Source organism: Aptenodytes forsteri, unplaced genomic scaffold, assembly GCF_000699145.1.
Source record: "Aptenodytes forsteri isolate BGI_AS27 unplaced genomic scaffold, ASM69914v1 Scaffold83, whole genome shotgun sequence".
Classification (NCBI taxonomy): Eukaryota; Metazoa; Chordata; class Aves; order Sphenisciformes; family Spheniscidae; genus Aptenodytes; species Aptenodytes forsteri.
In genome coordinates this window covers 2,422,807-2,446,847 of record NW_008795371.1, presented here as the reverse complement: position 1 = coordinate 2,446,847, position 24,041 = coordinate 2,422,807, and the positions used below count along the sequence as shown (strand labels likewise).

The window sequence follows — 24,041 nt, the reverse complement described above, 5'->3', positions numbered from 1 at the left end:
TTTGATTGTTTTGGTTTCTGGTTTTTCCTGTGGCAAATATGTCTGAATGTACAGTATTTCATTCCAGCTTTTGTCTTCAAGAATCTTGTTTAACCAGTTTTATGTTATGTTACGTAATTTTTATAGACTTAGTTAAAATGATTGCCAAAACTTTACCAACATCCCCAAATATTAAATGTAAAGGATTTATGAATGGGTACCAACAGGAGTCATTAATTGATGTAGTGTCATTAAGCCTTAAGGACCTTTTGTTAACTCACACTGTTTATGTGCAGCACCGTTACAAATAAGTCATGTGTGGACTGAAGGATATGGATCCACAGCACAATCTGCGCATGCGAGTTCTCCGTCTGGCTTTTTTCCTCATTTGTACTTACTAGCCCTGTAGCATTCAGTTATCCTTCTGCTTTCATCCTCATCACTCTAACCCACTCTAATTCAATGCTTTTGCAAACAGCTTTCAACTCCTTTTTTGAACGTGTGAGCCAGTCACTGATTTTTAAATGAAAGCTGTGCCTTGCTCATGTAGACAGAACCAGAGAGAATAGGATTACCGCTGGCTGTTAGCATATAGCATCTGTTGTACAGTTTAAACTGTCTTATGCTGTTGCCACTTTCAGTTTTACCCTATGAAGTGCAATAATTGGCATTCAGAATTTATCAATGTACATAAAAATTTCTCTGTAATTTCAGTGCAGTGGTTTTCATATCTTCTACTGGCATGTTTTATTAGGGTAATTTTATGCAGAATATAGTGGGCCATCTCTAACGACAGAGTGGTAAATTTAATGTATGGTCTCTACGTGAGTGATATTGGCTTCTAGTTGCTTGGGGCTGGTTGAGTACACTGCCTGTGTGGTAGGATTCCATAGTCAAAGGACGCAACAATCTTTCTGCTTCAGCAGTGTCCTTGTATGATTTGATAGCTGCTGGCCTGAACCTTTTGTAACTGTTCAATATATGGATAGGGATCTCTCTCCAACGGGTTCTTCCCTAACGGTGTCACTACAAGGTCTGTCAGAACTACATTTTGGTGCTTGTTTCTTCTGCATATCCTTTCTAACGATACCAAGGCTCTTTTCTATCATGTTCACCTGTCTTCCCAAGAGAAGACCTGGAGGGGAGGTAGAAGGTGACGTGGGGTGCCAGATAAGACTAACAGTGGAGAATAGGAGAAGGGAAGAGGTGTGGAGTTTTTATACCCTAACTTTCTGTGGCAATATGCTACAGGATATGGCATGTATTGCCAAAAGCTATTATAACCCAGAAGCTTCATTTATGCCAGTGAACAGCTCTGCCTGCAATTCTCATTACACTGGGGATAAACGAGTATAGGCTTTTTTCTATCTAAACGCAGCTGTGTAATTTGACTCTTTTGGAGAAGTGATGCTGTGTGTGCGTTTTCTACTCAAAGAACATCTGAATTGTATTTGTGTGGTTTGACTTTGTTTAAATTTCACTATCAAATTGAAGATACTCATGTATTGTTTTTTCCAATATCATCCTGAATGATATCCTGAAGGTGATCTTCCATACCTTATGTGTATAGTACAATTGTGTAAGGTAAACTGATAGGATAGATACTCCTGTGTTTCTTTTCAGTCTTATCTGAAACAAGTTGAAAAGATGTTGAAACAACAGTGTACAGTGGAATGTGCATTGTGAAGGAAATTTCTCCTACTCTCCCCAGAAGATATGTAAGAAAAATGCCCACTCTCCAACTACAATACAGTAAAGCTCCCCATATATACTAAGAGATTTTTCCTACCATCTTGGAAAAGTGTGTGTGTGAGTGTATATATTTATTGTTGGTATTTTTTAAGACATACCCCTTCCAGGTGAAAAAAAGGAATTTTGTACTTAACGTGTTAAAGAATTTGTTTGGGAACAGTTCGTTCATGTGAAGGTGTAACCCTTGTAATGATGCCAAGGTCATTAGAGACCTGTGGAGATCTGCTGGTTAAGTGCTGGTCACTCAGGCAGCTGGAACTTTAGGCAGGTTTTACATATACAGCCAATTTATTTCTAAGATTTTAAATTAGGTTAATAAAGATAATACTTGCAACTTGCCCTTTATACCTCTCTACCTTTTACATATATTCACCTAGCATCTTGCTAACTTGCTGAAATACATAGTGAAAAAGGAGAGAGAATACGAGTTTAGTTTAATTTTAGTGGCTGGAACAGTATCCTAAGATACATAGAGCAAAAGACAGGCTGGAGCAGATCTCTAGATATGACTGCATCATTGTAGGTTGAACTTAATTTTGAACCTGTTAGGTTAAATACATACATAAATATACACATAAATACATACTATCTATGTAGATCTGGGGGGTTTATTTGATTGTTTGCTTTTGTGTGTGTGTGTGCATGTACTTCTAAGTAAATAATGCTTCCTGTGTTGGGAAAGTAGAGCAAACCATGGTAGATGAGGTAGTGGAATCTTCAGGTACAGTGTGGGTCTGTGCAGCCCTGTGTAGGCGGTTGGATGAAAAAGAACAGACAAATCAACATTCCTTTCCCCGAACTCCCCAGCATGCCTCAGCTGCTTTCACTCAGCTCCAGAAAGGGGAAATGAGACAAAAAGGAGCCACTGGTGGAGTGCTTGCTAATTAGTAAAACTTTGCTCTATGCTAAAAGCAAAAATTAAAGGAATATATAAATGCTATTGAAATTTCATTATGTGAGAACTTAAAGCATCAACAGAGATTTGTTTCAGAGCTTTTAACTAGTCATGTACTCAGAAGAACAAGTTTTTTCAGTATTTTCAAAAGACCAGAACTTGTCAGCCTACTTATGCTGCCAGTTTTTGTATAATAAGTTCATTGACCCTGTAGACAGTCTGAATGTTTTCTGAGTTACTGCTTTATCAAACTAATTTGCATGATTTTAAAGCTGTTTCTTGCTAGAAAACAATCTAGTGAGGGCGCACTTTGTAAACACCCTTTTATATAACTTTGCTTATTCCTTTTGGGGGTAGGGAGGGGAAATCGGGACATACAATCAAAAATAGCATAACTGAAAAGTGATTTTCATGCTTTCATGAAATATTTCACAAAATAGATTCTTACCAAACTACTCTGTAGGATTTCTTTTTGTTTTCAGCCAGATAGACACAATTTCACATGCAAAAATGTTATGCTTCAGTAATTAATGTGTAATCACCTATTGTCACCAGATAATGTAGAGGCCAAAGGTATAAATGGATTCAAAAAGAATTATACCTTTATACCTGTGGATGATACCTTCATGGAGGAAAAACAGTGAGAGCTGGGAGTGTGTAATGGGGAAAGGCTCGTCCTGTAGTCCTTCCTCTTTTTGTCCATAAATATCAGCTATGGCCACTGGAGAGAATACTGCTCTGGATTGACTCGTATGTCTGTTCTGGTGTTCCTACTATTGTTTAAGGTCTTAATGTAGAAGGCAGTGACCCTATACATGAGAATCAGATCTTTGTACAGAGTATTGCTTTGTATCATACCCTGAATGCCCAAGAGCAAGAACTACAAATTGTGTCTTGGATTATGTTCTTTGGAGGGGATTCTGACTGACAAGTTAATGAAGAGCAAAGATTAAATCCTTCCAGCTCTTTACTCCTCAGAATTGTTTACAAGTGCATACCTGGTCTGTGTTATAGTATAACAGTATAGATAGTATAACAATATAGATACATACTTCCACTCATGATTTCCACAATAAATGGTAGGGTGTTTTAGAGAGGGTAAGTGGTGAGACTAAGGTGATGATTAGCTCTGAAAAGTTACATGCTGCAGCCAGTTACCCTGCCAAAAAAAAGAAAGATCTATCACCACATGTGATAAATTGTGATACTAGTTTATTATAATTTGTCTTTGTTCTGTATATTGATTTGAGTTTCTGAAAAAATACAAAATGTATCTTTTTGAATACAAGTTGAACTCAGTAGCTGAACTCCTTCCATCCTCAGGCAGTAACAGAAAACCAAGCAGAACTTCTACTGAGTAAGTACAGCCCCACATATGGGCTGTATGATATGCAGGTAGAGCTGCACCAATACCACTGTAAGGTACTTCCAGTCTCTATTGCTGGTTCATGCCTGCTCACCGTCTGCTCTTCTGTGCTGACACAGCGCTTTGTTGGGACCATGTTTTGAAATGGATTGGGGCTTTTTTCCAGTAACACCTTCCCCCCCTCACTTTTTTTTTTTTTTTTTTTTTTTTTTTTTTTTTTTTTTTTTTTTTTTTTTTTTTTTTTTTTTTTTTTTTTTTTTTTTTTTTTTTTTTTTTTTTTTTTTTTTTTTTTTTTTTTTTTTTTTTTTTTTTTTTTTTTTTTTTTTTTTTTTTTTTTTTTTTTTTTTTTTTTTTTTTTTTTTTTTTTTTTTTTTTTTTTTTTTTTTTTTTTTTTTTTTTTTTTTTTTTTTTTTTTTTTTTTTTTTTTTTTTTTTTTTTTTTTTTTTTTTTTTTTTTTTTTTTTTTTTTTTTTTTTTTTTTTTTTTTTTTTTTTTTTTTTTTTTTTTTTTTTTTTTTTTTTTTTTTTTTTTTTTTTTTTTTTTTTTTAGTGTCAAGATATCTTTATATTTATCTGTGTGTGTAAATATTACAGTTGATCCTGCTCCCTAAGTTGACTTATTCTGCAGCCCCACAAATAGTTGCATGGATATAAAGCGTTGTATGTAAGTGCTTAGAATAAGCTTTGGGGCAAGACTGCCTAAATTTTGTGTTGCTGTGGAAGACACTCTTCATCAATATGTTCTTCCTTAAAGGTCCATGTGGCTTTTGATATATGTTAAGTTTTTTAGATTACTTGGAATTACCTAACAATGGGATTTGGTAATGAAAATTTTTTAGGGCAATAAAGAGGAAAATGTTAAGCTGAAAATATGTGATGGCAGGCATGAGACTGTTCAGGTGTTGTATGTTACTTTAGCATGTAGGTAAGCCTGAGAAAAAAAATGTTCCTTGTGTGTTCTCCCACAGTAACATGAATAATAAAAATACATGTTTGTAATGCATACAGACTTTAAGTTAAATTCTTTGTTGAAATTTTAATGTTATATCCTAACTATATTTGCTGTGGTGCCATATGAAAGTTCTGTGGGAAAACAGCATCTTTTTTTTTTTTTTTGTTAAGCATGACATAATTTGTTTTCACTAGAGTGCTGCTGTCCTTGCCAGTGAAAGAAACGCCGCACAAGAGGTGCGAAATAGTATAGAAAATCAAGTCAAAGAGCTGACTGAGGAAAATGAACAGTTGAAGAGAACAGTTGATGAGTTAGAGAGTAGAATTCAAGAGTTGCACAAACAAATTGATAATATGAAAGGAGAAGAAAATTCAGTGAAGGAAAAAATAAAGAGATATGAGGTAAGTTAAGAAAACAAGCCCCTTAAGTAGTCTCCTTCCTATTTGCAAAGGATACATATGCCTTATAGAACAAAAACTGGCAAAGGGGTGGATGGGCAGTGTCATTGGGAAGGCTAAGCAAAACCAGCAGGTTTTCAAGAAGCAGGATGTAGTTTGCTGACATGTATGGGAAAGATTTTCCCAGTGAAAACCAGTGTAAAAGCAAGTCACAGCTTGGAACTGGGGAGATCAGTGATAGGCCAGAGTGAACATATTTTATAGCTCAGTTTACTTGTCAGATCAAAGGCCCTGCCACTATTTCTAAATGTATCAAATCATATCATTGCAGGAGGAGAAGCAACAATTAGAAGAAGCTTTGAAACATGCTGAAAAGGAGGCAAAAGAATTGGTAGTGTTAAAAAGGTCTTTGGAAAGCCAATTAGAAGATATGCAGGTAAGAACAACAGCAATTTGGAATATTTAAAGTTTAAATTTCCTGTTTGTTTACCTGAGTCACCATTGCTTTCTGCAGAGTAACATCTCATTCTTTTTGTAGTACACTTTGTTTTAAAGTCCAGACCTCACTGCAATGTTCAAACGTTTCCTGAAATCACAGCATTGTCTAACTAAAATTGTTTTCTATCTAAAGCCTTCCTTTTTTTTTTTTTTTTTTTTACTTCCATGGATCTAGCAAAATTTCAGGCAGATGAATCGCAAAATAAACTGCCTAAAGTTTTATAAATCTATTTTATTATTTTGATCATTCATCTCTGGTTGTGTGTAGGTATTTACATGTAAAAGAATAAAAAGCTGTACTTGGGTATAAATAAAAATATTGGTAGTAGACAAATATCAGGAAATTGGCATCTTTTTTATTTTTTAGGAACCTGTCGTATTTGCAAATGTTGCATGGAACTGGTATATTTCATCACAAAACCAGAGAAATTTAACACATCACTAGGACTTGCAGCCTCTTAAACTCTGTGTGAAGTCCTCTTTCCACCTTGCTCCTTACTCTACTCAGTATCCAGGAAAGGATATGCTTTGTCCCAGATTAGCCCAGAAATTAATGATGTGGAGAATGCATCTGCTTCAGAGCAGTGGAGAGGAATGTTGGAAGTATTGTGTGTGAGTAAAGACAGAATGATTCAGATAAAATGAAAATTCAGATCTGTTTAGTAAGGAGATGAATGTGTATAAATCTTAAAGCTCTTCTTATTGACATTACATTCTGTATCTGAAAAGGTTGCAAACCTAATCTTTTCTCTTTGTAATTCACCTTTTACATGTCCTGAAGAAGCATCTATTTCTACAGTATCAGATAGTTTAGAATTCTCTTAGTTTTGCTTCCAGAAGCAAAGTTTTTAAGTGATTCCTTCAAACAAGTCAGACTCAAAAGTGAAGTACATGTATGTTGCTAGCGACCCTTTTTTAATTAAACAGATGTTTTCCTTTGTTTTCTTCAACAAAAATTTTACATTACTGTTCTGAACATCTGAAAATGAAACTTGTCTATAAATGGATTATGAACCAAGGGAAGATTGTATTAACCAGCATGTTCTCATGGTTCAGTTAATTATGGTAAAAAGAAAAAAACAACAACAACAAGAAAATACAACTGTGTCTTTCAAATGGAACGTGCTTCAAGAATATAAGGTTTTAACAGTATGGGTAAGGAAGTCTTGTTTATACAAAATGATGTTTTTAAGCTGATGTTCCTTGTAGCCATCAATAAGTGTTTCATCTGAGGCTTTTAGTTGGTTGGTTCTTTTTTCTTTTTTAATCTTTTTATCTGTTCTACCTCACTGATTCTCCAAATTTGCTTCTATGTATTGCTGATAGCCCGCACAGTCACAATAGATGGCCCATTGCTCACCATTGGCTTGCATTTAGCACTGTTCTCTAAGAATTCCCTCCTATCACAGTCTGGCTTGACCTTCCTGCACAACATGAATCAATGCACCATATGCATCTCCTGCATCTTGATTAGCTTTGGGTCAAGATGCTTGAAAAGTGTGTTCTTTCTTTTCTGTTTACGCATCCTTCAGGGCATCATGCCAAGTAATGCTGCCTCCAGGCTAGGTCTCCAAATTAACCTAGGAAAGCTGACAGATAGAAGAGTCTGTCTTGTCATTTTATTCACAACTTATGTCTAATTTCTGGCACACCAAGTTTAAACCTCTTTCTGATTCTACACTTCTTGTCTACCAGATATGAGCACTAACGGACTTCAGGATGTAATCAGCAGTCCCTTCAGTTTAGAACAATTCAGCCTTTCTGTCTTTTAGATTTTTGCTTGTTTTAATGAACAACATTGTGCAGTAGGCTGATTTGGCCTTGTATTACCTTTGACAATTTAGATGACAAACATTGGCACAGTAATAATGCTTATCACAGTGGAAACTTAATTCCTGACTGAGCCCATCTTGCTTTTTACATAATATCAATGACTTTTAATGGTGGGCTAGCAGAAGAAAGACAATGACAATATGAATAGAATTGTAGCAGTTACTGTAAACATAGCCAAATCTGTTCCTCCTTCATCCCAAATTTCTATTCAGAAAAGTTAAAGCTGAAATACACTTAATTATTATAGACAATTTGTTTTAATGCTTTTGTCTAAAATCAACTTCAGTATATATTGAAATTTTCTTTATGGATGGTCAGGCAAGTAGTATTTTTTGCAGTGTCTCATGCTGTGTTATAACCTCTGGTTTAGGGTAGCTTCCTGTATGTAGTCTACTGTTTCAAGAAATGAAATACATCTTAACATTTTTGCAACATTGAGAAGACTTTTGGAAGTTTCTTGAGAACTCTCTTGGGAAAGGAAATAATTTAATATAATTACTGTGCACCTTAACCATAGCATATATGGTACTGCAGTATATTAAAAAGTATCAATTATACCAACATTATGAATAGCAGTGCCAAGTATTCTGTGCTTGTTAAATTAAACAGAATACAGGATCCTTTCCATGGGTGGAAGAATATGAAACTTATCTTTTCATTGTGGTAAATAATGGTAGGCACATAAATTAGTGTTGCAGAGCACTGTAAGTTGAAATACGTTCTTAATTTTCAGTTATCAGTTGAAAGAAATTATTAATTTTGTAAAGAGATGGTTCAGCTAATATTGTTTGGAAAAACAAGGAAGTATTGCAATAATCTTATAGGTTACTATGAAAACAAATTGCTACGTTCGTTTTCCCCCATTTTCTTTTCTTTCCTTCTCTAGATATGTGGAAATGTGAGTGTGTTCTATTGTTATTTTATGGCTCCCTGTCTTCTGGACCACTGTCTGTCCACCAACCTGAAATTGAGAAATACTGCTGTAGAGTTAGCCTCGCTTGTGCTGAAATAACGCTTAAGCTTCTTCACAAAGTAATTAATTGCCACTACAGATTGGCTTTAAACTGGCAACTGACAAACTGTTTACTTGACTTGTGGTCACACTGTAACTGACAGGCCAGCTAATTCCAGTGAAAACTACTCAAGGATTTTTGTATGTGAAGGGGACTCACATTAGTGGTTATATTTGAGTTGACTATTGAAGCTGTCCTATAGGACATCCCAAATTTCAAATACTGAAATTCAGTATAATGTATTGAAAGGCTAGACACTGAGGAGACTGCAGCATTTGGGTAGTCGGTAGCAACGTTTCCATTGCATCACGTTTTTTGATACTTAAGCAAAATGATATAAATGGAAGTTCAGTTGTTTCTAGCATGGCATATTAGTCTATCTCAAATATTAATGTTAAACTAGGCATGCTAATTTTTATCAGTATTTTTCTCTTTTATCAGCTAGTCTAGAAAAGGGAAATACCATATCCTCATCTGTGTTGCCCAAGGAAAATGATCATTGATGGGAAACTACACGACATGCTATTTCCCCTGAATAATATTACAAGAATGAAGTAGTATCTGTTGTAATGCAGGGTTTTTAGTAAAACAAAGATCATTTCTGTTGCAATGCTCAGTTTTCATGAGGAATATTTTTACCCTATACCTATATTATCAAGTTTTCTGCTGGCTACCTTTTAGCAAAACAACAAGGACCATATTATGCTTTATTGGTAATTTCACTATTTGAAGAATAAATTATTCTATGGCATAGTTACTAGCTAAATAATACAGATTGTAGTATGGACACCTATTAAATAGATTTTGAGAAGAAAATTATGCAGAATGGTGCGGTAAGAAAACTACCATTTCCAGCCAGTTAGAATTCATCAAGCCCAGAGAACAATCAGCTATTACACACTTTTCCAGAGGGAATGGTTGTGCATGTGAACCATTTGATCGTGCATTAAAAACTTGCTGATTTGGTAAGAAACAACACTGGTATAATTTTTTTTTTTTTTCAGTCTTGTACTTTATAAGTACCCAGAGAAGCCTTTGCTTTCTCCTGTCATGTTCTTTATGTCTAATAAATGTGATCTACCAGAAGGGGAGGCTGGAAAGTGATAGGATCTTTACTGGGTCCAGGAAATGCTTAGTCCTGTGATTCTTATGGCATATCAGATGGCTGAACAGATACTGATGCGTCACAAGAGGGACATGGGCATGAGAGATTTTTAATAGATGTGGGGGAATGAGAGCATGAAGCACCTGAACTTCAGTTCCCATGATACTCTGAAGCAGCATTGCCCCTGTCAGTTTATTATTGAACTAATTTATTAACTATTTATTAAACTGTTTATTAGCTAAGACTGAGCAAAACTGAAATTCCTCCTTGGAACAGGTCAGTTATCTAGGAATTGCATTTTCTATTAAAATAATTATGATTACAACTTCACAACACTTTCTAATTTTTAGTAATGTACTTAGTATTTGTTTTATCATCCTTCTTAGTAACAAACAGTGAAAATATGTTGATGAAAATGGGGAGATGCTATACATGAGAAGTACAGATTTTTCTTTTCAGGATGCCAGAATATAACTCAAAGGAGAAAAAAAGCTAAATTTCAATCTCGGGCATCTCAGTCTGCTGCATATCTGAAAATCAGGCAAAAGTTAGCATGACCTGACGAAAATTGAGGTGATCCACCGCTTGTATCAAGCCCCCTATTTATTATTTTCTTTAAATATTTTAATTGTTTATACCTATTATTACTTTGGCAATTATCCTAGTTAGTAGATGAAATTTCTTCTCATATTAATGATTGATTTTTTGTTTGGTTGGTTGTTTTTTGGTTGTGGTGATGTTGTTGTTGTTGATAACTCTGAAGTAAATAGAGTGACTGGATTTGCTCTCTTGTTTACTTCCCTTTTCAGCACACTGGAAATGCAGAACAGCATCCTACTGGCACCATTATTCTGCCACAGTGTATTTCACTGATCTGTGTCTGTGCAGTTTGTTTCTCAAGGATGATGTAAACAAACAGTAAAGTTAAATGATCTGTGAAAGACTGATGGATGAAGACATACATTAGGTTTTTATAACCTGTTCAAATATAGCACATTAGCAGGGTCCCAAGACTTCAGCAGCTTTTAGAAATTAAGTGCTAAAGTTGAACCTTTTCAAGGTTCTTAAAATCCTTTGGTGTCAGCTAAACCAATTCTGGTGTAGAATTAGGCTTTACAAAACAACATCTATTAGCCCCCAGCATGTTTTAGGGTTATGTATACACTTTTTAGGCATCCACCATAACTCCTGTTTGTATCAGAGATGTCTTTTGTTGACAGGTTATACAGGAACATAAGAGAGACAATGAATCTAAAGAAATCTCTAACTTCTAACATCTGACGACATTCTTTCATTTCTCTCAGAACAATTATTTTTTGAGATTCTGATCTATATTGCCTACAGAAATACTACTGTGTTTTCACATTTAAAGTTTTTCGAAGTGTAATAAAGTAAGCATCATAGGTATTAGATATTCAACAAAACTTTGTATTTCCAATATTAAAATGTAAAACAATGTTTTGGAATGCTTTTTACAGTTTATGGTGATTTTAATTATTTACATTTTTCTGTTGGAACAGAAAAACTGTCCATAATCTGGTTTTAATCAATTTAATGGTGCCTCTCAGACTTCATAACAACAAACCCTTTTTCTAGTCTTGTAGTGTCTATTTGGAGTAGGGCCGTTAAGGTATTTTATTATGGAGAAAGAAGGAAGAGGTGAGAGTCCCAACATGCAGATGGAAAATAACCTGCTTTTCTTGTATTGGAATGCACTAGTGACAGTCAGTTGTTCTGCTGATGGACAGTATTTAGAAGCTGGAGGGTGGTAAGTTCTTAAACATTCTGAACGTAATAGCAGACACATTTGGAGCTCCTGGTGGATGAGCATACAGCATAGTTCTGCAGTTCACTCAAAATTTAATCCAGATAATGAAGGTCTGGTTTGAACTTTAATGGCAAAAGTTCTTTCAGGAAGGAGATTTCTGTGCTAGGAGCTGCAAAGTTCTGTTTGCACAGCATCTGTCACAATGAGACATCATCTTGATTAGGGCTTCTGGGTGCTATAGAAGCACAGCAACGGGAAAAAAAAAATCACCACTAGTTATTTCTCACTCATCATAGGAACAGATTTGTATTTTATTTTACCTTTTTTACCTAGGAAAAAAAGGCTGTTGTTGAGAAAACTTTTAAGGGAGCATTAAAGGGAGCATATAGGAAAATGTGAAACCTGAAATGGATATTGAACCTTGTGCAGGAGGTAGGATTTGCTGACATGTGTGCAACTGCAGAGGAATGTACGCTTTGCATGTAACAGAATCATGAAAAGGGTCTGCCTTTGGTCCTATGAATGTTGCAACGGTGTTTTAGGAATTTATAGGAAGGATAAAGCACCGTATCACTAAAATAATGTTTGTCCTATACTGGCTAGCAAACTGTAACTCCATAAACTTTTTTTTTTATTTAAGTTTGTCTTAATGTTACAACAGCTGGTGGTATTACTGCTGCACAGAGAGGGTTATATAACATTTCTTTAAGGTGTTAGAAAAGAGGGTCTACATTTCATTCTATATATTTTTTAATCTGCTGCAGGAGAACATCCACTGTATTTCACAGGAACGGCAACAGTTAACCCAGCAGTTAAAAGATGAAACTCACCAGAAGGAACAGTTAAAGCAGATAAAGAATGAAATGGAGAATGAACGATGGCAACTGAACAAGACTGTTGAAAAGTTACAGGAGGAGGTATGAGTTCACTCCAAAGAGGCTGCAGGAATCTGAATATCTAACAGACAGAAGCAAATGAGCTGCCAAACTGTAAAGAATTTTTTTTTTTTTAAATGTGTAAAAGAAAGTGAAATGCAAACTTTACTATTAGTCTCTTTAACCTAGAGACTATCAATAAAAGCTTTCAGGGCTGGAACAGTGGTTGGAACACCGCTATCTCAAAATACTGTTGTAAAACAGTTCTGTTTTGTTTAAACAAGATCCCAGATTTGAGTTCAGTTCTAATGTACACTACAGCGATATTTCAGAGTTTTACAGCTGATCTTCAAAACGCTACTGCATTAGACTTATTTGCCATCTGTGTGTAAACCGTACAACTTAATATTGATACACTGAAGTGTGACTGTGCAGTTCATTACATCAGTCAGCTGGAAGAACTGCTGACAGACAAAAAGAGAATAGTCTTGCCACACATACTGTTAGAAAATAACCTTACTGTTTTGTGTTTTCACACTTCTGCATAGAAATTCATTTGTTTGGGAACATGCTTGATAAATTTTCCATTTGAAAATAAGGAGCTGAATATCAAAGCTGGAGGGAAAAAACCTTTTGGTGTATTAAGCATGATAGAACCTTTTGTAGCACTATTTTAGGAAAAAAATTATATGTGCTTTTTTCCCAGATGTCTGAAATGGTAGACATCTCAAGAACATCAACTCTGGAGCTTCAGAACCAGCTTGATGAATACAAGGAGAAAAATCGCAGGGAACTTGCAGATGTGCAGAGACAATTAAAAGAGAAAAACCTTGAGGTAGAAAAATCACGCCTGACAGCCATGAGAATGCAAGATGAGGTAATGACTCATAAGTTCAGTGACAAATTCTAACCTTTGACCTAGAATTCAGCTCAGATAGTTTTCGAGACAATGAATGTTTGCTATCACGCTTTTGTGTACTTCATCATGAGAGACTGATCTCAATCAGCATGCTTTTGAGGTTCATTCTTCATGATGATGATCAGTGTGTTACTTCTGCCAGGGAAATGGGGTTTCCTGTTTGTGACAGATACATTCATTTGTCAAACACTGCATTTATCTTAAATGATATGACAAGGATTCCATTGATGATCTGCTGCTCTTTTAATGCCTGCTACTGAAGGAATTGGGAATGTGGAAATATTCTTGAATTAGGAAAAAAAAACCCAGCAGTTATTTAGAAAAAAGAAAAAAAAAAACAACCAACAAATTCTGGCTCTAAAGGAGTTGACATACATTCTCCTCTTCCTTTGTATGAGCCAAGTTGCAGATTTAAATGACAAAGGTGTCTGTGCAACCAAGAATCAACCACAGTCTTGAAGTGTCTGCCTCTTAGCATGTAAATTTTTCCATAAGGGCAATCCAGTCTTTTAAAGATCTGCATATACTTGTTCTGCAATTGGAAAAGCTATGAGAATACGCTGGTCACAGATGTTTTCTGTACGTAGAATATTTTAATAGTTTCATTTTTTTCCAGTTCAGAACTTCTCTTATGTTGTCCTCTCCCCTTTAACAAACTTGTTTTAATTCAGTTTACAGCAACAGAAGAAAGTATAGTTCCTATGTATTATTCTGTCTTCCTTCTATATTTATTCCATTCAGGGATGGAGAGCCTTTGTAAAGGGATGAAGGCTCATAATGAAATGTGAAAGATAAAACTGGGATATTGAGAACATGGCTCTTAAGCTGTCTATTCTCATTTATTCAACTTAAATAAAAGATGTGTGTGTGTGTAAATATGTATACATACTGTGTTTACAGTTATGAAAAATACTTCTAGTGTTATCTATTACAACTACAAAACATACAAAGAAAAAATTTCAGAACAAAAGAAACCTTCCTTATTTGACAAAAAGATAATCCAAATACTATATAAAGGACAAAATATTACTGGTTGTGGAATTCTACATCTCCATGAGGCAATATTTAAAATCCTAGGGCTTTAAAAATGTAATATGGCAACTAGCTGCAAAAGAGGAAACAAAATCTGAAAATACAGGATAGGCAGGTTAAACAGCAGACTTTCTAGAGAGACTAAGCATTCAGGACAATTGAAAGTCTTTATTATCTCTTCCTCTTTTGTGTTTAACAAGAAGTACAAATATATAGTCCTTCCATTCAATGTGAAAGAGTTTGTTGTCTGTGAAAATCCTCTTGGGTAGGTGTCATAGTGCACAAAACATTCTTTTTGAGAGTCTCATCAAAAGCCAAGGATTGTAATGATCATGGCAACACGAGTATCATCTTCTTGTTCTAGCAGAAAAATTATGAAACAGTCTTGCAAGGCAGTATGGGAGTTCTTCATTGCTGCATCTCTTGTAAGTTCTCTGTGGATACGTAAAAGATACCAGTCTTGAAAGCTGTCAATCCAATGTCATTCTGAAAGGTTAAATGCATATGAAATGCTATTAATATACAGATCTCTGCACTTAACTAGCTGTTCACAAAGTCATGCAAATGTCCAACATTTTTTTGTCAGGACTTAGCAATAGGTAGCAAACTCTGTAAGCAGTCACTAATACATTATTTTAGCTTCATCACTAAAAGATAAGCACTTGACTAAACAGAGGAAGAATATGGAAGACTGTATGCTGAAGAAAAAAAACCCCTCATTATATATATGTCACAAGTTAAGTTACAAGTATAAGGACTGATCAGAGTCTCACTTAAAACCCCTCTGACTGCTCTTTTTTTTTTTTAAGTACTGTGAAGGTTTTAGATAATTTTAGAGTACACGCTATTGTTAGAATAGGAAACTTTTGTCCTCAGCAGATAGCCCTACTGCATCTAAAAGTTACACTAATACATATATATATGTTAGCAATTATGTCATTGGTAAAATGCTGTCATCGAAGTGCCTCAGACATATAAACTACGTAATTATTTAAAAGCTAAGGTATTGGTAGTCTGAAAAGAAAAGGAATAATATTGCAAAAGTTCCGAAGATATAACCATTTAGAAAACTGTAAAAATTTTGGCTTGCTGTAACTGGATAAAAAGAAAGAAGTTTTAAAAAACCAACTATGTATAATTGTCACTGTAAAACTTGTAGTGTGAAGCATCTCTTTAGATCTGGTATTTAATCCAAGTTTATTTTCTTGGTGCCATCTTGTGGATAAAACAAAAATTACTGTGAAAAGCATATAACTCAATGAAATTCTTGTCACGCTTCCGGATCTGTCACGTTTGTAGTCAGTCCCCTTCACTGACATCACTTATTTATAGAAAGTACAGTGTAAAGCGTATTACCATAATCTTATTGTTTCAGTTGCGTCTCATGGAAGAAAACTTGAGGGACCACCAAAGAGCTCAGGATGAGGCAATAACAAAAACTCAGCTGCTAGAACAGACTGTGAAAGGCTTGGAGTATGAACTGGAAGCCAAAAACCACTTAAAAGATGATCGGGCAAGACAAATCAAACTAATGGAGGTAAAAGATATTTTTAAGGGTTGGTATCTTATTAGAACTGATTAAAATAATTTTGGTATTTCACATGGATTCTGCCTGGGAAGAAACAAAATAACTTGATGTTGTTGAAAATCCATGTAGTACTACTGCAGGAATTATTCTGGTATATTCTAAAGGTGATCTGTTAGCATATCTATTGTAGCATGATGTGTTCTAAAATGCAATTGTTATTTCATAATTTTAATTAACTTTTAAACTAATTTTCTCTAGACTTTATCAGGCAAAATTGTATTATTTTCATTCATAGGCCCATCACTCAGAAATTCAAAAGTATTTAGAAGTGTAAGTTCTATTTAGCATCTAGTATCAGTTCATTTCAGGAGCCTAAATAACATAATTATTCTGACTATGTTGTTACAGGCTTAGCTTCATAACTGTTCGGTTCAACTAAGCTGTCATTTGACTTTCATAAACAAACACTTTTATACCATTGTACTCATATGAAAAGAAATTTCTCTTCCAAGTGTATAATGTAACTTAGACATTCTAAAAACAGTGTCTAGAAACATTACAGAATTTCTCTTATTTTCTTGAAATTGGTGGGAGTGATTAAAAAAGGAAATGAAACTTCTATTTTACTTCTGTCAGGCAAACAAATTCACTGTAAAGGCTTATCTACCTGCCATCTCTTTTTCTAGATTCTGTATGTGTTTTCAGAGGCATTTCACTTTTCAAGCCTAGTCTTTCAGACAGTTTGAGTCCTTGAAGTTTAAGGAAGAATGTCCTCATAGCAATCTGAAGAGGATGGGAAAGTAGTATGTTGAAATTACTTTTCTTTGTTCCACTTAGGACAAGTTATCTCACCTGGAACTTGAGCTTGATGAAGAAAAGACTAATTCGGATTTGTTGTCTGAGAGGATCAGTAGATGCAGAGAACAGGTACTTGAACAAGTTTTCCAACTGTTGTATAATGATGAGGAAAAAGCGTTATTAGGATTGCAAACAATATTGATTAACTAAATAATGATTAGCAGTAGGGTTTATATACTGTACTAAAGCAGAGTGTGTAAATGCAAAAAACCAAGGTTCACAAACATGATTAAATATGCTCCTCCACGTCATCACAGACCAATTTTTTCCTGTTTTCCTAACTGGAAAATTGTCACAGATTGCATATAAAGACTGAAGACTAGTGTCATCCTCTGATATTCTTGATGCAGTGAGCTTCATCATTGATGCATGCAGAGATGATGCTATCTTAGGCTTAGTTTTAGATAGGATGCTATCTTAGGCTTTAGTTTTAGTTTCTGGTTGTAGAAAGTATCTTAGGCTGAAAGATCACAATTTTTTAACTTTTTGGTAAAGTAGGACAGCATAATAGAGTCTTGATTTCAAAGAAGGAGGAGCTTAGGAAATTGTGAAATTAATTAGTGAAGTCAGGTGAACTGAAGATGCTGGCCAGTTTCAACAGAGAGGAAGCTTTATTTTCATTACAAGTGTAAAAACTGATTAAGGTATATCAAAGATAAGACAGTTGGAAAGCTTTTTCCACATAAAAATATCAGTCATTAGTTCCAGAAGTGTTATATGAGTAGACAGCCCGGAAAGAGGGGAAGAAGGATTTATTAACAAGGTTGTGTCTCATGGGGGCAGAAAATGTAAAGATAAAGCAAGATTTGCCAAGCTAAGTGAGACCTATCATAATAATTCAAACAAGTAACAGAAAAATTCTTGACTGTGTAAGTAGAAAAAAGAACTTGTGGAAACTGTACGATGAGGTATCAATCAAGATAAAAAGTAATTCAGGTATGCCTCCTCAAATAAATGAATATTTTTGCCTCTGTCTTCAGTAAGGCCAGTGGATGTGCAGGTAGGGGGAAGTGGAGTGGGCTTGTGGAAATGAGACCATTGAGCTGGAAATCACCAAGTCTAAGAGAATTAGGAGTTCATTGTTCTGAAGAAAGAGGCCTTAATAATATTATTCAAGATTTCTGAAAGAAATATGAAATCATAGGTTCTGTAACAAATATTTATAATAAACCAGAAAGGTAGAGAATAGGGCCTGACGACTGAAAAAGTAATCAGAGTATCCATGGTCGAGTAGTCAGTATTATGCAAGTTTTTGATTAGTCTACAGAAAGGAATATGGTGATGTGGCTGTCTTGGAATATCACGGCCTAGACAATGTTCTTTGCCTTAGTTTTACATTCCGAGAGATGTGAAACTCATTACAGCATGTCTACTACATTAGCTACTACTGTAGCTTTACATTAAGTACAATACCTCATTAGTAATTTCCTAGAAGTCCAGGAGACAATTTGCATTGAGGTACAACCCACAATAGTCTGTTCTGTTTTCATTTCTCTTTCTTTCTCCAGGAAAAAAGAATTGCTGACATTCTTTTGAATAGCTTTAATTTCAAAGGGAGAACAGAAAGTAAAATCTTAGTTTCTATGTCTTTTCAATGAAATTGTATATTCCACTGAGACAGCTGGAGTTTTAAAGTGATTTAGAGCTCAGCTTGTTTTCATGCATCCTTGAAACACCAAGGCACCATTACTACTTTGTTGGGACTCAGGTTACTGAGATTCTATTTGATTGCAATATAGTCTTTTTGCTATTATTACATTGATATTGTACAGACTCTGAGTCAGTGGGCGAAATAGAATGTAAAGAACCGATAATAATGTGAGGTCATGCTATTGTTAAATTAGGAAGCCTTTAATACTAGAGTTTATGCCTGTGTCGTAAGCCTGGGATGAAAGAACCTTAGTCATAGCTGCACTAGTGGGTACTATCGTAAGTTAATTTGCTAATTGAATGGCGACCTAAAATACAGATGGGTGACCAAAATGTTACATAATGGGTAAAAGACGTGTTTGTTCTGAGGTCTGGAGTTTCTCGTTTCACACATGAGTTACAAAGGTTGCTTTGTTTTGATTTTATGCCAGAATGACTAAGTAGTCAAATTACTAAAGAGTATTTCAGGGTCTGCTAAGCATTTATAATGACGTGAAAGATTATAATGGATTTGTTTTGGTAATATCTGTATTTCTGTAATTTTTTTTATTATTATAAATGTGTTATTTTAATATACTGATAATGAGCTATAATACTCAAATTTCTAGTAAAAACAAATTGAAACAAGTGATTCTATTTTACATAAAGCTAAACATTTGAATAAACATTGGCAAGACTGATAGTTCACATTTCATTTACCATGAAATGTTATCCTTTTTTAATTTAAACACCCTTTTGAATCTGGGAGTGGCTGCATGAGACACTGTTCTCATCTTCCCTACCTCGTTCTCGAGAAGTACCACAACAAAGTGGAAACAGTAAAAAAATTTGGAGGAAAGGTGGATCATATCCTATTAGTTTTTAAATGATAAGATATTAGCAACTCTGGAAAGAGCAAAATGGTAAACAAACACACACACACAGAAAGCTGGAGCACTCAGCTGCCCTTTGAGTCTAAAGCGAGCAGGGACAGGGCACATTTTAGTACATGATATTTTTTTTCCTACAAACAAGTGAAATGAAGTACCTCTTGCCATTTTGTTTTTGCAAACATAATTGAAAAATATTTAAGATACCCTCATCAATTCTTGTATTCTGTGAAAATGCAAACATGAGTCTATTGACTTCAGAGTTGTTTCCAGTAAGTGTGAAAAATGGACTAGTCAGTTTCCATTATAATTTTAGAATAAATACAGAAGGATAAAATTGCATTGACTGCATCGTTCACTTCCTTTTGGTAAAGCATTCCCAATGGATAGCTGTATACCTGCTCTTTAGCTGGCACCAGGTGTGGGAAGCAAACAAATGGAAATGTGGACGTGAAGGTTGCTTTTCAATTATGAAGGATCAAAGGGGTTTGTTTGTCTTTTGCTTGTTTGTTTGTTAAACATAGGTTTTTTTGGTGACATACTTGAGAATTGTGTATGTAAGTCTGTATATAGGCACATATATATATATATATATATTTTACTTTTCCCTACTTTGGTACTAACAAGAAACATAGGCTGTGAACCTAGACGAGATGGTAAACAATGGTGATAGCATCTAAAATATTATTGGAAATCAAATTGCTTTCACTTATAACTCAACAGCTGCTTCTAATCCTAAAGCTGGCACAAAATGCTGTTATGTCTAATAAAGCTTTGTAAAATCTGATACTATTGCTTTTCTCATTTCTTTCTTGTTAGCATTCTTCAAATCCAGCTGTGATAACTGTTGCCTTAAGCTGCAGAAATAGTTTATTCTTTTAATATAATTAGAATATGTTAGATATGGGAAAGGTAGAATGTGAAGCACAAAACTTTGCATGGTACATACCAACAGCCTATCTTAACTGCTGTGAAATAAGTGAAAAGTTTGAGCACGCTTTGGCAGACAACTGCTTTTTTTCCTTTGTGCATGTTAATTATGCATTTACTATGAGAAATGCAAGGAGAGAAGTAAAAACAATTTCACCTCCCCCAGCAAGAATTGTGTCCTGCTGCCCTTCTCTTTCTACAAGCTCTTGTACGTATTTGCACGTAGCTTTCTGATCCTAATCAGATATAGTACTTTTTCTCTCTCCCACTGTTTTCTGTGAGGTTGCTTTTACATGGTGTCCAACAACAGTAGCAGTCATCTTGGAAATATAATAATTGTCCGGTAAATAATTCCTTAATTTGAGATCTTGGGAAGGTTGCACAAATTTGTCACAGCCTTTGAGCACAGTAAGAGCACAGTAGAACTTTCAAGTGGTCCATTAAGCAAGTTCCTATGTAAAACAAAAACCCTTTTTTCAGTTAACAGTTGCATTTTTCATTAGTCATTCATTTTACTACAAATTTTGCTTTATTTTTTCTGTGTCTGTCTTCATGGCTAAAGCAATTACAGCAGAATAAATTCTATGTCATCCCTCACATTATAACTTTTTTCCATATATTTCATGAATAAATGCAGCTATTGTATACATGAAATAATATTTATATCATATATAATTTTTTTTATTATTATTATGCTTCTATGCAACAATGAGAGCTTTTAGGAAATTACCCAGCTGTTGAGAACACAGCCACGTGCTAACATTTGTAGTCCAGTAACTGTTATGACCTTAGTTTTCAGGAATGCCTTCTACTGTTCTGAAACCATACTGTGACATAACATATGCAACTGCATGCATTGCTACCATTGTTTGTATTCATATATTCATTTCAAAGCTACAGAAACAGTGTAAATGACTTCTTTTAAACATGTGATTAACTAAAAATATATCTTTTAATATTATAATGTGGTAAAAAAAAATGGCCTAAGGTAAAATTTCATGTGCTGTACTTGTTTAACCTTCACATTCTTAGCATTGCTTTTGGATTTTTTTATACAAGAATTCTCAATGGCTTTTGAAAGACCTTTAGTGAGATAATTCGGTAACTTAGTGCTGCTTAACTGTGATGATGTGTTTATGCAAGTTCATATGTAACTGTTGTAAAGCAGGCAAGAATGCTGTTGCCACTGAAACCTTTGTCAGTCTTTTTGCAGGTACAGTAATTGGTATAGATGTTCACTGTGTTCCCCAGGTGATATTCATCATAGTAAACATTGTGCAGGGAATAGCACAAATGCTGTGGTAACATTAGCTGTGCCTGCAAAGGCATTTGTAAAGACTTGAGGGCAGTCTCAGCAGGAATGAGAGGCAAGAAAAGTATTTGGGCACCACAAACTTTTTCCTTTAGCCCCGAAGTTTCAGTAGCAGCTGTTAGGCAGTTTAGAGTTTCTCTTTGATCCTCAGAATTTTTTTTTTTCCAGCCAAGTCCAATAGTGAGATAAAACAAACTAATTCTGTATTCTTATCTTGATTCTGTATTGATCAGGTAGTTTTTTAACGTCTTACATATGGAGGATATACTTTCCTTTTGATTATTGAATATGCAACTGAAATATTTACAGAAACTGTAGCAAAAGTTGTGTTTTAGCAAAACAAACAAAAACCACCCCCTCCCCAAATCCAGAAGTTGGTGCTGTCCTGGTATGACAGACATAAAATTCACTGGGGGGGAGCAAGGTTCATATCCAGTATGCATCAGTGTCTGTTGAAAAAGAGCTTTTACTGTTCTCACAGACACAGAAAACTGTAATTGTCTGTAGAGTGTCTCACTGAGTTCTAGGCACTTGTCTGCAGCTACCAGTTTGTGTTTAATGAAGTGAAACTTTAAAGTAGACTAGCCAGCAGCTTAAAGGTAAGGTGCTATTTCAGAGCTTCAGACTTAAGTATGAAGAAAACAACTGTAGAAGGTGTTTGAAGACTGATGTGATTTCCAGAACTCAGTTCCCTGCCACATGATACGTCTCTCATGCAACATTTTAGAGTTCAGTTCCCTGCTACAGAATATATATACTGAACATCGACAGTACCCAATGTGGCTGGAAAATGCCTCAAATAAGCACTGGGAATAACATGGGCTTCCCAAAGCGGAAAATTTTGTTCAAGATTGTAATTGTAAACTTCATCTGAAATGATGCGTATGTCTTGAGTTCTAAGAAAGAGCAAATTTTTTCTCATTGCATAGGTATATGTACTACATGTATATGTGTATATAAATAAATACACACAGTATCGTATAAATAAATGTAAATTAAATCTTTTATTAAAATGTCTGTCTTTTCTTTCTATAATAGATTGAACAAATGAGGACAGAGCTACTTCAGGAAAGAGCTATAAAGCAAGATTTGGAGTGTGACAAAATTTCATTGGAAAGACAGGTAATTATGGCTGGCATATCATCACACTAGCAAGGTAACAGGCTGGGTATCTGCCTTCATTAGGAACTTCAAATAAGCATTTAAGGAATACAGTATTTGGTAGCTGGCATTATCCCACCATAGTGTGCTGCTGGAAGTATGTGTTAGTAAGAATAGATTAAAAACCATGAGTATCTTAATACTGATACTCAAAAGAAAATATTATAATCTTAAATTAAGTCTTCTCTTAGTATTTTTTTTCTTTCTGTACCCCCCGTTTGAGCTTGAGGTTTGTCACAATTTATATATTTCATATACTAAACACTCATATTATGCATACATCTGTTTATATAATAAGACATTTTTTTTGTAGTGAGTACAGGCATCTCTCTACCACACAAATTCTGTCTATACATTTGAGGATCAAAGACATTAAAAATAAGAAATGTGACAGTTGATATGGTACACTTGTTTTAGAATATAACTGAGATATCAGTATAGAAACTTTTAAAAAGCATACATACAGAAAAGACTATAGAATATCAAAGACACTGTTGTCCAGTTTAGCTGTAAATTCTTTGACAGCTTTTGGAGGAGCTGTTCTTCAAAGTCTTAACAGTACTTCAGCAACACTGTTGAAGGTGGATCATAATTTCAAGCAATTGTGATTTTAGTTGAGTATTTTCTTCTGTAGGAGCAAACAAGTGAAAAAATGACATGCCTCTGAAAGAAAAGATACAGATTTGATAGAGAACTGCTACTCTCTTGTCTAGGAAGGAATATGACTCATGTTTCAATATCTGTGATGGAAAGTACATTAAAAATACTTTCTAGCTTTTTGCAACACTTTATTCTGCAGCTCAGTGGTCTTTGAAAGCAAGATTACTATCATAGCCCCTAGCTGAGATCCAGAGGAAAGCTATCTTAGCAAGTCATAGTATTATTGATAGTCTCAAGAAAAAACAGATTGTAAGGGGAATTTAGAGAACATGTTTATACCAGACACCTAATTTGGTGCCTTAAATTATGTGAAATTAATCCCATCTTAATTGTTGGAGAAAAAAGAATGCCACTATCGTGGTTTAACCCCAGCCGGCAACTAAGCACCACACAGCTGCTCACTCACTTCCCACCCCCTCCTCCCCTCAAACCACAGTGGGATGGGGGAGAGAATCAGAAGAGTAAAAGTGAGAAAACTCATGGGTTGAGATAAGAACATTTTAATAATTGAAACAAAGTAAAGTAAAATAGTAGTAATAATAATAATAAAAGAATATACAAAGCCATGATGCATGATGCAATTGCTAACCACCCGCCGACCGATGCTCAGCCAGTCCCCGAGCAGCAGCCCCCCAGCCAGCTTTTCCCTAGTTTATATACTGAGCATGATGTCACATGGTATGGAATATC

The 24,041-nt window shown here is 34.9% G+C and overlaps 1 protein-coding gene across 2 annotated transcripts in view; it reads left to right on the top strand.

The window, feature by feature from the left end:
- Nucleotides 1-24,041, top strand: part of CGNL1 (cingulin like 1) — a 55,095-nt gene that overhangs the window by 18,879 nt on the left and 12,175 nt on the right. For both annotated transcript variants that reach the window (XM_009280360.2, XM_009280359.2), the window contains exons 8-14: nt 5,137-5,343; nt 5,672-5,776; nt 12,322-12,474; nt 13,139-13,309; nt 15,759-15,920; nt 16,749-16,838; nt 22,569-22,652. In XM_009280360.2, coding sequence (XP_009278635.1) covers nt 5,137-5,343; nt 5,672-5,776; nt 12,322-12,474; nt 13,139-13,309; nt 15,759-15,920; nt 16,749-16,838; nt 22,569-22,652 — 972 coding nt within the window. The remainder of the gene's footprint in view (nt 1-5,136; nt 5,344-5,671; nt 5,777-12,321; nt 12,475-13,138; nt 13,310-15,758; nt 15,921-16,748; nt 16,839-22,568; nt 22,653-24,041) is intronic.